This window comes from Protomyctophum parallelum, assembly GCF_964188405.1.
Source record: "Protomyctophum parallelum genome assembly, chromosome: 13".
Lineage (NCBI taxonomy): Eukaryota > Metazoa > Chordata > Actinopteri > Myctophiformes > Myctophidae > Protomyctophum > Protomyctophum parallelum.
Window position 1 is genome coordinate 47,310,578 of NC_139708.1, and position 13,164 is coordinate 47,323,741.

Below are 13,164 nucleotides of genomic sequence, written 5' to 3' on the forward strand. Positions count from 1 at the left end.
TGCCTCAGTGTAGCAAATATTGCTGCTAAATAAAGATCAGCCAAGGTGGGATGGTTGGAATCAGTAGAGATGAAGCAGCTCTGGACCGACTAGTCACTACCACACCTCATCTTTCTGGTCTAGTGAATCAGTACCTCAACATCTTCCCAAAAGCTTCCAGGTCTTCAAGGAAAGAACATTATCAGCTCTCAGGAGAGATTGCATTGAGGTCAAGTGCCACTGTGGAGGCAATCTGTTCAAAGAGAACACACCATTGAAGAGTCTGGTTTCATCAGCGCTTGTGTCAGATGGGGCAAAAAATGCTACCTCCAACTTGTGCTGCACGGCTACCACATATCCTCTGTGCCAACTACGTCACAATGCGGGATAAGTCATTCATACCTGGCAAATTGCCCTGAGCTTCCACCAATCGAACAAAATGGATGGAATTCAGATAGTGGAGGGTATGTAACAGTCAGGTGTCTTGCCCTCCCCGGCGACTCAGAGCCAATGAGAAAAGCAGCAGTTTTGCGACCCTTTTGCTACAACTCCTATCTTAACTTGGCAGAGAGTGAAAAAATGGCAAGAATCTAACAGTTCCAGACCGCTCGTAAATATGAAGCCACGTATGATCGTATTATAAACTCTAAACTGACTGACTTTGACTTTGTCTTGTAAGTAATATGTAATATGATAAGAAATCATATTACATTTTTACTACATTTAGTGTGAATGTATTCCAGTTCAAGTTCAATGCACATTTTATTTCTAGTCCACAATCAACACTTCTGTGCAGCAAAGCACCAACATTTTCAAATATTGGAAGATTATTATTATGTTATTATGTGAATATATGTGTGAATATATAATTTTCAATATAAACTTTCATATACACAAGTATAAATAAAGTTTAATTTGAACTGTACATACATCCCTGTGTCATGTGTTATTTTGTCACAAATATAAATGCTTATGTACCGTATTTGTACGTATATATATATATATATTTATATATAGTAATAGTAAAGGTTTCAGCTACAACCAGTCAACCATGCTCAATGTGCAAATTTATCCTTGTAGATTTCAGACCATTGGTGAGAACAAAGACAGCAAAACAGGTTTGGCACCGCCCAGTGCACTGCAGAGCAGTCTGCCTGTCCTCACTTAGGTCCTCAGAGCACACTTAAAATGAGGAGGAATTGAGCTCATCATTCATTCACTTTAGTACCTTCAACTCTTTCCAGGCAGATCGTTCAGTGAGATACAGGGTTTCGGACCAAGTTACAGTACGTAGAGTCTAGGTTGTATACCATCTTCTATTTCATTCTAAGTTTAGCGTTATTAGGCTCGGGCATAATGGCAGATACAATTGATATGTCCTTAGACGACATTATCAAACAGAAAAGGTCGCAGAGAGGAGGAGGCCGTGGAGGCAGAGGCCGCAGTGGTGGCCGTGGCGGCGGCCGCGGAGCTGGCGGTGGTGTCGGCCATCTTGGAGGAGCCACCGGGGGAGCCACCGGCAGCTCCGGCCCCATGAGGAGCCGAGGCAACCTCAACCGAGGTCGAGGCAGACCTACGCCGTACAGCAGGCCTAAACAGCTTGACATGTTCGACAATGCTGGTGGTGGAGGAGCTGGTGTGGAAACTGGAGGGAAGCTCCTTGTCTCAAACCTGGACTTTGGTGTCTCTGAAGCAGATATCCAGGAACTTTTTGCAGAGTTTGGTAAACTGAAGAAGGCTGCTGTCCATTATGACCGCTCTGGAAGGGGTTTGGGGACTGCAGATCTTCACTTTGAGAGGAGGGCAGATGCCCTGAAGGCCATGAAACAGTACAACGGCATGCCACTTGATGGGCGCCCCATGAACATACAGCTCCTCACCTCACAGATTGATAACCAGCGACGGCCTCCCATGCAGGGTCTGAAACGAGGGGGAGGTATGAATAGGCGTGTTGGTGGCTTTGGAGGCAAGCAGAGGGGACGTGGAGGCCGCGGCGCAGGCGGTGCCAGAGGCCGGGGGAGTGGCGGACGCGGTACTGGTGGTGCCAAAAAACAGCCGCTTTCTGCAGAGAAGCTTGATGCCCAGCTAGATGCATACAATGCCAGGACGGACACCACTTTGTAGAGCTTATTGATCTACCAACAACCCAAAGGCTCTTTTAAGAGCCACCTACATGCACTTTACAGAGTTTATTCCATTCAAGTAGGCAACATGTGCTTAAAGTTTGCATATGAGCTATATGATTCATGGACTGACAGTGGTTAGGTCTAATACAATCTCTTTACATGTATTACACCATAGTGCTGCATTGAACAGCCAACCTGTTTCATATTCAGAGGATATATATTTAACATATCCACAATAACCTAACCCACTACAATGACGCTTTTAGCCAGTTATGTAGAAACTGAATTTTATTCATTACCATATAATATATGGAGGCTTTGGGATCTGGTCTTACTGATCTAATTTACTAATCAGTAATAATAATGCATCTAACTGAATTAACTAGATTTTAATGTGTGATTTAAATCACCTCAATCACTCACATTCAGCTCCACCCTGTGGGGAGGGGGGGCATTGTTCCATTGTGTGGAACTCAACATGATGCTTCACACCAAAACCAGCAGCTATTCATAGTCCTGGAATGAGACTCTTCTGTACAAAGCAAGTGTAGAGAGGAGAGCTTTGGTCATTTGGTGTAAATATATGCATATCAAAGTGGAGGTGGGGGTTGAGCGTTGAACACGTTTCTAGTATTGGGGGGGATTAATTTTAATTATTGTGTGTTAAATGTGTTGGATGTATTTTTCACTTCCAGTGATGTTCAGGTTTTAGGACTAATTCTCTCTTTATTAATATTCATCTCAATTATCAAACAAATTTAACACCAACAAAGGAGCTAAAATTACTGAGTCTGGTACAAGAGTTTGGTGTTGTTGCAATAGTGATTGAGTTAACATGTGCCAGGTTTATCATGTGAATTTGGTCAATGATCTGTCTCTGGGAGGAGAAACTGGAATAAAGTAAAAATTGGGTGACTATTATTGGTTAAACAAGTTTACATGACAATGGGCCATTTGCTTTTAATGAAAAGCATGTACACCCAGGTTGGTGTTTTTCAATACTGTAGAAGAGTGATAAACACATCTTACAAGATGTCTTGTGTTGGGTGACATTGTGTGAACTGTGAAGACTATAGTTCAGTAATACAGTGTGTGTGTGTGTGTGTGGCCCAATGTTCTGCATGACTCCTTTTGTTCTAAATAACACATAATTTCAACAAAGCAATTCCATGTGCTTTACAAAGAACATCAAGCAATGGAAACTTTGTGAAATGGCACTAGGAAATATATGCCTATATATATTATTATTATTTTTTATACAGGGCACAATGACGAGTTAATTGTGCTTTCATAATGACACACCGTAGGCCTACCTGAGAAGTGTCATCAAAACCAAATCAAATATGCATTATACAGTTTAGTTTTCTGATCACAGTGACTTAACCACGTTTTCCAACAGAAAGCCTTCTGTTATTGGAAGTTGAGATCACCACCATGCTTCCTTGAACTGGAGTGTGTTTACTGCGGTCAGGAAACATTATATTTTTAGCAAAACTGATGGGACCTCTTCACACGTATCCAAACACCAATCAAGCAATGTTTGGTCGTTTTATTGTTATTTTGGGCCACCACAATGGTTTTCCAATGGGAGTCACATGGGTTGACCAAACATGTGTCTTTGATTGCTGGTGGTGTCATGCCCCACCCCCTCATCAAACACAACTGTTTGATCAAACCATGTGAATCCCAGGCTTCATACACACATAAAGAACCACTGTGCTGTGCTCTGCCTGTGTTTCATGGCCGCTCCAATGCTTTTCCAATGGAAGTCACGTGGTTTGACCAAACACTTGTTTGATTGTTTGTTATAACTTGTTTTAATCGAGGAGAAAACTCAAGTGGCGAGAGATGTTTTGTGTGTGTTGACTACATGGTTCTCGTGTCATGTTTAAAGGACCACTTCACCACTTTTCAACCTATCTTCATATAATAGTTCCTCACTAATGATCATGATAAAATGGCACAATTTTTTTTCTACTCAGTCTGTGTCTCATAGGACGGCTGTGGGCAGTTTAGAAACCGTCTTCCAGTGACATCATCATTAGGCAGATTATTTTTTAACCCATTCTGACCTGAGATCAGATTCAAAAAATGTCCTCTACATCCTGACAGTTTCATTATTAACCCATTCTGACCCGAAATCAGATTCTAAAAGTGTCTTAGGTTTTTCAAAAATAGCAGACCTACAAGCTCGTATCGCGCCACTCGGTGGCGCGATATGAGCTTGTAGATCTGCTATTTTTCAATAGCTAAAGCATAACATGATGCCAACACCAAAATGGGTGCCCGGTAAGAATGGGTTAAACAAGATTTTTTTACAAAAATGTTTAGATTTTCATTATCGTGAGAACGATGGCTTCCCTTTTAGCATTGCAACTTTTCAGGACTAGAAAGCCTGCAGTTTCTATTAGCTTGTATTCCCCATCGATGATGTCACTGGAAGACGGTTTCTGATCTGCCCACAGTCCTCCTATGAGACACAGACCGAGTAGGAAAAAATTGCGCAATCTTTTCATGATTATTAGTGAGGACCTATAGGTTGAAAAGTGGTGAAGTGGTCCTTTAAGTCCAGCCCCTTCAGAGCGTTCAGCATCAGTCTTTGAGAGTTTACTTTGGAGATTGAGAAGGAACAGCAACCTACTAGGCAATAATGGCAGAAGTCTAGCCTGGTTAATAAACCAGACTAATATCGCACGGACCGCGGGATATTAGTCTGGGGAGGCTCAGCTTGGATTTCATTTCCAGGGAAACATTTTCTCTTTGACGCAATTGGTCAGAGCTACTGTCAGTCAAAGGTCTCAAGCATTGAAAGTCACTGTACCAAAGCCCGCCCATATTGCATACCGTGTCCCGATTGGCCGCCCACATTATCTGGTGTAGGAAATGGGCGTACAATTGAGCCTCTCCAGACCGAAATCCGCCGGCAGGCAATTTATTTTTGCCAACGGCTGATTCGGTCTGGTTTATTAACCAGGCTAGCAGAAGTCGCCAAGAAGACCGGCCCCAGCGTCGCTGAGCTGGTCGTCAAGGCCGTGTCCAACTCCAAGGAGCGGAGCGGCGTGTCTCTGGCTGCGGTCAAGAAGGCTCTGGATTGATTGATTGATTGATTGATTGATTGAAATATTTATTAACAGTTTGCAGAATTTACAGTACATTTCAAGCACAAACTCAATACAAAGACTGTTAACTGTGAGTGGACGACCCAATTAAGCATTACACTTGTTTACAACAGGGTCCACATTGTTCAATTCATCAAAACATTTAGAGACATACAAATAGACATTTCTATGTAGCTAAAGTCAGGTACTGGCTGCCGGCGGCTACGATGTGGAGAGGAACAAGGCCCGAGTCAAGATCGCCGTCAAGAGCCTGGTCGCTAAAGGCACCCTGGTCCAGCTCAAAGGCACCGGCACGTCTGGCTCTTTCAAGATGAACAAGGCAGAAGCGGTGAAGGTAAAGAAACCTGCAGCTAAGAAAGCAGTCAAAGCAAAGAAGCCCATGAAGGCGGCTGCAAAGAAGCCCGCAGCCGCCAATGAATCATCCAAGAAAGGCAAGAAGCCTGCCGCCAAGAAAGTAGCTGCTAAAAGCCAGAAGAAGGCCACCAAGAGCCCCAAGAAAGTGGCTAAGCCGGCAGCAGCCAAGAAAGCTCTAGAAGGCCAATCCCAAAAAGAAGTAAACTGTCTGCTCCATCTTTATACCCACAAAAGGCGCGCCTCCTATAGGAGTATCCTAACTTCTCTTTTTGGTTATCGTGTGAGCTGGAATAATAACCACCGTATGTATTTTTATTAATACATTTTCGTATGCCGTATGAGCAAAAATATTGACCCTTTCTAAAATATGTATTGCAAATATTATGTAGACTATTGCAAAAATATATGATTCTCTGATCCAGACTTTTCTCCGACTTGTCTCATATTTGTACAATAACTCATGTTGCTATGATTAGGTGTAATGATGAACGGTGACAAAACAAACATTACATTATCTTTATTGTCAATGGCGTTTTTAAAACAAACATTGAACTAAAAACATACATTAATTATCCCTTCACTGTCAATAATAGGCGTTTTTAAAACAAACATTATAGGAGGGGATCAAAACAACTATCAAAACAACAATACAAAACAGTTTATATTACTTCTGGTAAAGCTTGTACGCTCTCTGGATGAATGAAATGTGGTGCCAATAAAGAACATGTTAATTCATGTAGTAGTGTGGTACGATGCGTCAAAAAAACAGCTCCCGTAGGATTTTTGTGCTAAAATTGATTTTTTTGCAGATCTTGCAGTCCAAACTATGAGAAAATGATGGGGTTCAAATTTTTGTTTTAAAACATTCTGAGTTGATTTCTTAAACTTTTAAAGTGGTCAGAATAATCTTTTTTGACTTTTGGTAGGGGTGCTTCCTCAACTGGGACCTCTCGGACTGACCTCTGGGCCTATAAGTTCTCATTACATTCCTTACATTCCTGTTCCAGAATAACGTCAAATTAGATCATAAATGAAGCATAAAAGTATTTGTAGCTGGGCTCTGATATAAAAAAAATAGTAGTAGCCAATACCAGGGGTCTTCCACAGGGGGCCCATGACCCCTAGGGGGTCCTCAGAGTTACTATACAGGGGCCCACCAAATCATTGTGGGATAGGAACTTTTTTTTTTTTTTTTTTTACATTAAACCACTTGAACCATAGCATCCCTTTTCCAAGGAGAACTTTAGCCAACAATAGCTGATCTACAAGGTTGTAGTTTGAGCTTGTAGATCAGCTATTTTCAAAGTAAGGTGCCTCAGTGTAGCAAATATTGCTGCTAAATAAAGATCAGCCAAGGTGGGATGGTTGGAATCAGTAGAGATGAAGCAGCTCTGTACCGACTAGTCACTACCACACCTCATCTTTCTGGTCTAGTGAATCAGTACCTCCTCAACATCTTCCCAAAAGCTTCCAGGTCTTCAAGGAAAGAACATTATCAGCTCTCAGGAGAGATTGCATTGAGGTCAAGAGAAAATGCTCTCAAGCAATGTAAATTGATTGAAAGAGAACACACCATTGAAGAGTCTGGTTTCATCAGCGCTTGTGTCAGATGGGGCAAAAAATGACATTCTTCCTGGGCCTACACAATTTTTCTGGTGCTGACTGGGGAGGAAAATTAGTTGGAATCTCCAAGAAGACATGGGTCAATGCCTACTTGAGGATGATGATCCTGCCATTAACTGCTTCAAGGACCTTCGAATGGGTTCCATTCCACCTGAGCTTGTTAACGGCAAGCTTCAATCACCATTGGAGTCATTGGAGCATGGAGGTCCAACAACCTTGCCATTACTAGATGGGAACTATTTCGGTCAAAGAACTTGAGGGTGAGATGCTACCTCCAACTCGTGCTGCACAGCTACCACATATCCTCTGTGCCAACTACGTCACAATGCGGGATAAGTCATTCATACCTGGCAAATTGCCCTGAGCTTCCACCAATCGAACAAAATGGATGGAATTCAGATAGTGGAGGGTATGTAACAGTCAGGTGTCTTGCCCTCCCTGCTCCAAAGGCAGTACTTGAGCTCATCAAATGTGGTTGCAGAGCAGGTTGCAAGGGACGGTGCAGCTGCTCAAACAATAACCTGCCTTGCACTGCTCTCTGCAAATGCTATGGTGGAGACTGTGTCAACACTATCAGGGAAGACATTCAAGATGATGACGAAGATGAATAGATCCTACAAATAATGTATTGTAGGCATAATTTACCATGGGCTCTTTAAGAGGATAGGTGTGTGTGTGTGTGTGTGTGTGTGTGTGTGTGTGTGTGTGTGTGTGTTAGTGTGAGTGCAGTGTGTGAAATAAAGACACGTTCTGCATGCCCAAAGTGAGAAGTTGCAATACCTTTATTCCCTGCAGTGTCAACAATAATGGTAGAATACTAATAAACTATCAAAGTACTTTACATAAACGCAAGATATTCTAATACTATTCAAAATACTTGCAAATCACATATATGGGTGCAAGAATAGGGGCAAAACTAGTCCCGGACCCCCTGTGGAAGACCCCTGGTATTAACTACTACTCATTTTTGTAATCAGTGCCAAGCTACAAAAACTTTTAATGCTTAAATTATGATCTAATTTGACATTGTTCTGGAACAGGAGCAGAGCGAGGAATGTAATGAGTACTGAGATGAGTCCGGGGGGCCCCGGGTGTAGAAAGACCCCAACCAAAAGTCAGAAAAGATTATTCTGGCTACTTTCAAAGTGTAAGAAATCAACTCAAAATATTTAAAAACCTATAAAACAACCCTAATATTATGAAAATCGGACATTAATTGTCTGGCATACTATTATGGGAGGTCCCAAAAGATATGACCCCCCAAATAAGGGGTGGGGGTCGGGAAAATTTGAACCCCATCATTTTCTGACAGTTAGGTCCCTATGAAAGCCAAAAAAGCAAAAAATATCACTTTTAGCAAAAAAAAAAAATCCTACGGAAATACACATCGTACCACACGATAGTAGTTAATCCGGTTCCTGGTTTCAGGCCGGTTTCTGTCAGGTGGGACCTGAGGCCTTGACCATGAGACCCACTCAGTTTATCATTATCTTACGTTGCAATATTCAGAATACAGTGTTTCCCTGTATTGTGAAGTTGTGGCAAATGAATATGCAGATATAGATATACCATGAGGAAATGTGGGTGTCATAGCAGCAACAGCAGTCATAAAGGAGGATCAATGAAAAATCAAAACAAAACACAAAAAGGGGCTTTCAATTATACATTTACCATACATATTAATAATGTATAAAGGGGCTGGTATATTTAGCCTTTCACAATGTTACAGGGACAATAGAGCACACGAGCGGGAAAACATAATACAGAAAACAAAGACTCTTTGTGGCACGATCAGCCAATCATATACTAGGAGTCACACGCTTCATTTGCATTGGCTCTGTATAAATAGTGGTACGAGAGCGTCCTCTTACACATTATTCACAGCACTGCAACTGAACTATTCTATTGACACTACCACGATGCCTGAAGTAGCAAAGCCAGCGCCCAAGAAGGGCTCCAAGAAGGGCGCCGTCACCAAGACCGCCACGAAGGGCGGCAAGAAGCGCAGAAAGGGGAGGAAGGAGAGCTACGCCATCTACATATACAAGGTCCTGAAGCAGGTCCACCCTGACACCGGCGTCTCTTCCAAGGCCATGGGCATCATGAACTCCTTCGTCAATGACATCTTTGAGCGCATCGCCGGTGAAGCCTCCAAACTGGCTCACTACAACAAGCGCCGCACCATCTCATCCAGGGAGATTCAGACCGCCGTCCGCCTGCTGCTCCCCGGTGAGCTGGCCAAGCACGCCGTGTCTGAAGGCACCAAGGCTGTGACCAAGTACACCAGCTCCAAGTAAACGGTTCTCTGCTCTAAACACAACGGTCCTTTTAAGGACCACCCATCTTTTCCAAGAAAGAGTTCATCCAAATACTATAAGCAAATGTCCTGTAGGCTAAACCAGTTAGTCCGGGTCAGTCTTCTGACGCTGTTCTGAATAACTGCTAATACTGGGCATGTACATTTTTTTTAATTAAGTACTGCGCATTAATTTGAAGCAACAAATGTTGGTATAAACATTGGTTTGAACATGTCAAATGAATTTAACTTGCTCCACTACAATGCATTTAACCACACCAGTATTGTGGCTAATTACTAATGTCATGCAAGCATTTCACGAACAGCATCTGGAGCTTAAATGTACATTAGACATTTAGGACCTCATGGAGAATAGAGCGGGAAAATAAAACCACGAAGCAGTGTGGGTTCCATTCAAACTGAAGAAATTAAGCAATAACAGTTATGATTGCAGACAGACTGGATAAATAGAAAGTTAAGCTATAAAAGTGAGCATTAGAATATTGGAAATCACTCTTATGCAGAAACAGTGAGTGGCTCTTAAAAGAGCCTTTGTGGGGATTTGTTCAGTCGAGTTAAGTAGATTTATTTTTTAGCGGCTTTCTCGGTCTTCTTGGGCAGCAGAACAGCCTGGATGTTGGGCAGCACACCGCCCTGAGCGATGGTCACTCCGCCCAGCAGTTTGTTTAGCTCCTCGTCGTTGCGGACGGCCAGCTGGAGGTGACGGGGGATGATACGACTCTTCTTGTTGTCACGGGCAGCATTTCCAGCCAACTCCAGAATCTCAGCGGTCAGATACTCGAGGACAGCCGCGAGATAGACCGGGGCGCCGGCACCGACTCTTTGGGCATAGTTGCCTTTACGCAGCAGCCTGTGAACACGACCCACGGGGAACTGGAGCCCGGCACGGGATGAGCGGGTCTTGGCCTTCTGCCTGACCTTTCCTCCAGTTTTACTTTATAAGTATTTTATTAAATTTCCACAAAATTACAAGTCATACAGAAAATATGCTGCTTGTCATCATATAATTACATAGCAGAAAATGCATACATCATAATACATAACCTCAAATACATACATCATAATACATACCTAAAAAAGCACAGACACCTAGGCGCCAGGGAGCGCGAGCGAACAGCACCATGCTTTGGTGCCATGTGTACTATCCGCAGCGCCCCCTAACGCCCAAATGCCTGCACCTGCATGTGCTGCTCTGAAGGTCTCGCCACCCGCCAACAAATAGCACCATGCTTTGGTGCCATGTGTGTCTATCCGCTGGCGTGCAAACAAAACCCTCAGAGCCACACACTCAGTATAAACATTTAAAAGTATAAAACATGTAGACGCAACCGGGAGTCACATCAGGATATTATTTGTCTGGGCTGTTCTAGAGTTCCAGTTTTACCACGTCCACTCATTTTCTACTTTTTCTAGTATGTTAGGTTTATTTCTAGAATAATAGGCACTCGAAGAAATATGCTGGAGTAGAGGCGTGCGAGACCTTTTATATAATCAACGTAGTACATTCTGTGTGTGCGGCTGTGCGCCCCACCAATCATAGAGACGGATGAGAGCGCGGGCTGAGTGTGTATGAGTTTCTCACCAATCACTGCTAGTGGAGTAGTGGCGTGATCGGTTCCTCCCCCCAATCTAAACTCTGACTCTTCCCAAAGACGGAGGTTGCACGTCTCTCAGAGCAAGTGGGATAAAATATTATCCATGCAATATGACACTAAATGTAGTGTGGCCTAAATGTACATAAAGTATGTACATACAATTGGTGTATAATTATGCTAATAAGATAGTCAGTTTAGGGCGGCAGGCAGTCAGCTGAGGCATCTTAATCATTTAGGTGGGGTGGGGTCTGCGTGGTTCTTGCCATTTTTTCTCTCTTTAAACAAGTTGTATTGTTGCAAAATCACTTATGTGTGTCAAAAGCACACAAGTGTCCAAAGTTTGACCACATTAATATGTTGTGAGTGTTAATTATGTATTAAGACAAGATATGTCCACATTATTTTTATTTTGTCACAAGTAGATTTTTTTTATTGTTGTGTCATACAAGATAGAGCAATGCATTTTATTATTTTCGATATGCAGTGGAAACTACTATTCCATAGTATTTATTAGCTATTAAAGCAGCAACGTTTGTAAAAGTTTCCCTCCAATCGGTGCCAGTGATGCATGGTACCTCCCCAAACAAGGAGGTTCCTGACCACTGACTAATCAGAGGACGACGGCGTCTCCGAGGCGCTAATAAAAGGCAGCGGTTTGCACTGAGAAAAATATTCTACTACTCAGAGCTTTGATAGAAGAAGTTATGGCAAGAACTAAGCAGACAGCTCGTAAGTCCACTGGCGGCAAAGCGCCCAGGAAGCAGCTCGCCACCAAGGCAGCTCGTAAGAGCGCGCCGGCCACCGGTGGAGTGAAGAAGCCTCACCGTTACCGTCCCGGTACAGTGGCTCTGAGGGAGATCCGTCGTTACCAGAAATCCACCGAGCTGCTGATCCGCAAGCTGCCCTTCCAGCGCCTGGTGAGGGAGATCGCCCAGGACTTCAAGACCGACCTGCGCTTCCAGAGCTCCGCCGTCATGGCTCTCCAGGAGTCGGCCGAGGCTTATCTGGTCGGTCTGTTTGAAGACACCAACCTGTGCGCCATCCACGCCAAGAGGGTAACCATCATGCCCAAAGACATCCAGCTGGCCCGTCGTATCCGTGGAGAACGTGCTTAAACAAATCCGTCAGTCACAACCCCAAAACGGCTCTTTTAAGAGCCACCGAATGTGTTATTTAAAGATGTTATTCCCCTACATTTATACATTCCCGAGGCATACTATTTTACGCAATAAGTACTTTAAAATGGCAGTTACATGCACAAAAAACTAAACAAGTATTCCTATCCTCAATTGACCAAACTTCATTCGGAATATAACTGGATTATAGAGAGAGAACCCATAACCGTTATACCTTAAGAAATGAATAACCGAGAAACACTAACGGCTGTTATCTGATCAAATACAAAAATAAGTGCAGTCCCTGCAACCACACACGGCCTCCACCCATAACTAAAAAACATAGCATCCATACACTGAAATTGGCAATGGCAATTGTAATTCGCTGATGGGTTTGCAAAAGCGCATTTTATTATGGGGAAAAAATAACTTATATTTTTATTTTTCGAATGGGTAAAATAGTGCATTTCTACATGGGCATAAAGCACTATAGTCTACTAAGGGCAGACATGTGTAAAATAATGATGTATTCCAAACTCCCAGTAGCATTCGGAATTAAGTGTGGTGATCTATACCGGAATGGAATATTATTCCAATCGAGGTGTTTACATGAGCATTTTTATTCTGATGACTGGAATGAATTAATTCCGAATGAAATATGAGACGTGGACAAAAGCTGTTTATAGGAGGGGCTCAAAAATCACACCCGTGTGAAGTGAGGGGCACTCTTATCATCATACATCATCTCATTCTGGCCAATCACAATTCATGTCCTCGTCTTCAACACAAACACTCAGAACTGGCCATTCATTGTCAATGACATTTCATGTTTGTATTGGGACAATGATGTAAAACTGGCCATTCATTGTCAATTACATTTCATGTTTGTGTTAGGACAAAGTTTGTGTTTACACACGCACACCAAAGTCTTTGACA

At 42.9% G+C, this 13,164-nt stretch overlaps 5 protein-coding genes across 5 annotated transcripts in view; 4 read left to right on the top strand and 1 right to left on the bottom strand.

Moving 5' to 3' along the window:
- The window catches only part of LOC310869848 (histone H1-like), a gene marked incomplete at both ends in the record, with an annotated part of 720,118 nt that overhangs the window by 703,608 nt on the left and 3,346 nt on the right, over positions 1 to 13,164 (top strand). The window lies entirely within an intron of this gene.
- On the top strand, positions 1,336 to 6,408 carry LOC310869591 (THO complex subunit 4-A-like; the record flags this gene model as incomplete). The annotated part of the gene is made up of 4 exons (XM_083780405.1): positions 1,336 to 2,099; positions 5,080 to 5,188; positions 5,409 to 5,777; positions 6,388 to 6,408. 4 exons carry the CDS (start codon positions 1,336 to 1,338, stop codon positions 6,406 to 6,408), a joined length of 1,263 nt encoding a protein of 420 aa, XP_083636531.1.
- Positions 9,121 to 9,556, top strand: LOC310869803 (histone H2B 1/2-like; the record flags this gene model as incomplete). The annotated part of the gene is made up of 1 exon (XM_083780733.1): positions 9,121 to 9,556. The coding sequence occupies one exon, from the start codon at positions 9,121 to 9,123 to the stop codon at positions 9,496 to 9,498; it is 378 nt and encodes a 125-aa protein (XP_083636859.1). The 3' UTR covers positions 9,499 to 9,556.
- Positions 10,083 to 10,654, bottom strand: LOC310869592 (histone H2A-like; the record flags this gene model as incomplete). Its single annotated transcript, XM_083780406.1, has 2 exons — positions 10,083 to 10,452; positions 10,608 to 10,654. 2 exons carry the CDS (start codon positions 10,652 to 10,654, stop codon positions 10,083 to 10,085), a joined length of 417 nt encoding a protein of 138 aa, XP_083636532.1.
- On the top strand, positions 11,818 to 12,228 carry LOC310869097 (histone H3.2; the record flags this gene model as incomplete). The annotated part of the gene is made up of 1 exon (XM_083779688.1): positions 11,818 to 12,228. The coding sequence occupies one exon, from the start codon at positions 11,818 to 11,820 to the stop codon at positions 12,226 to 12,228; it is 411 nt and encodes a 136-aa protein (XP_083635814.1).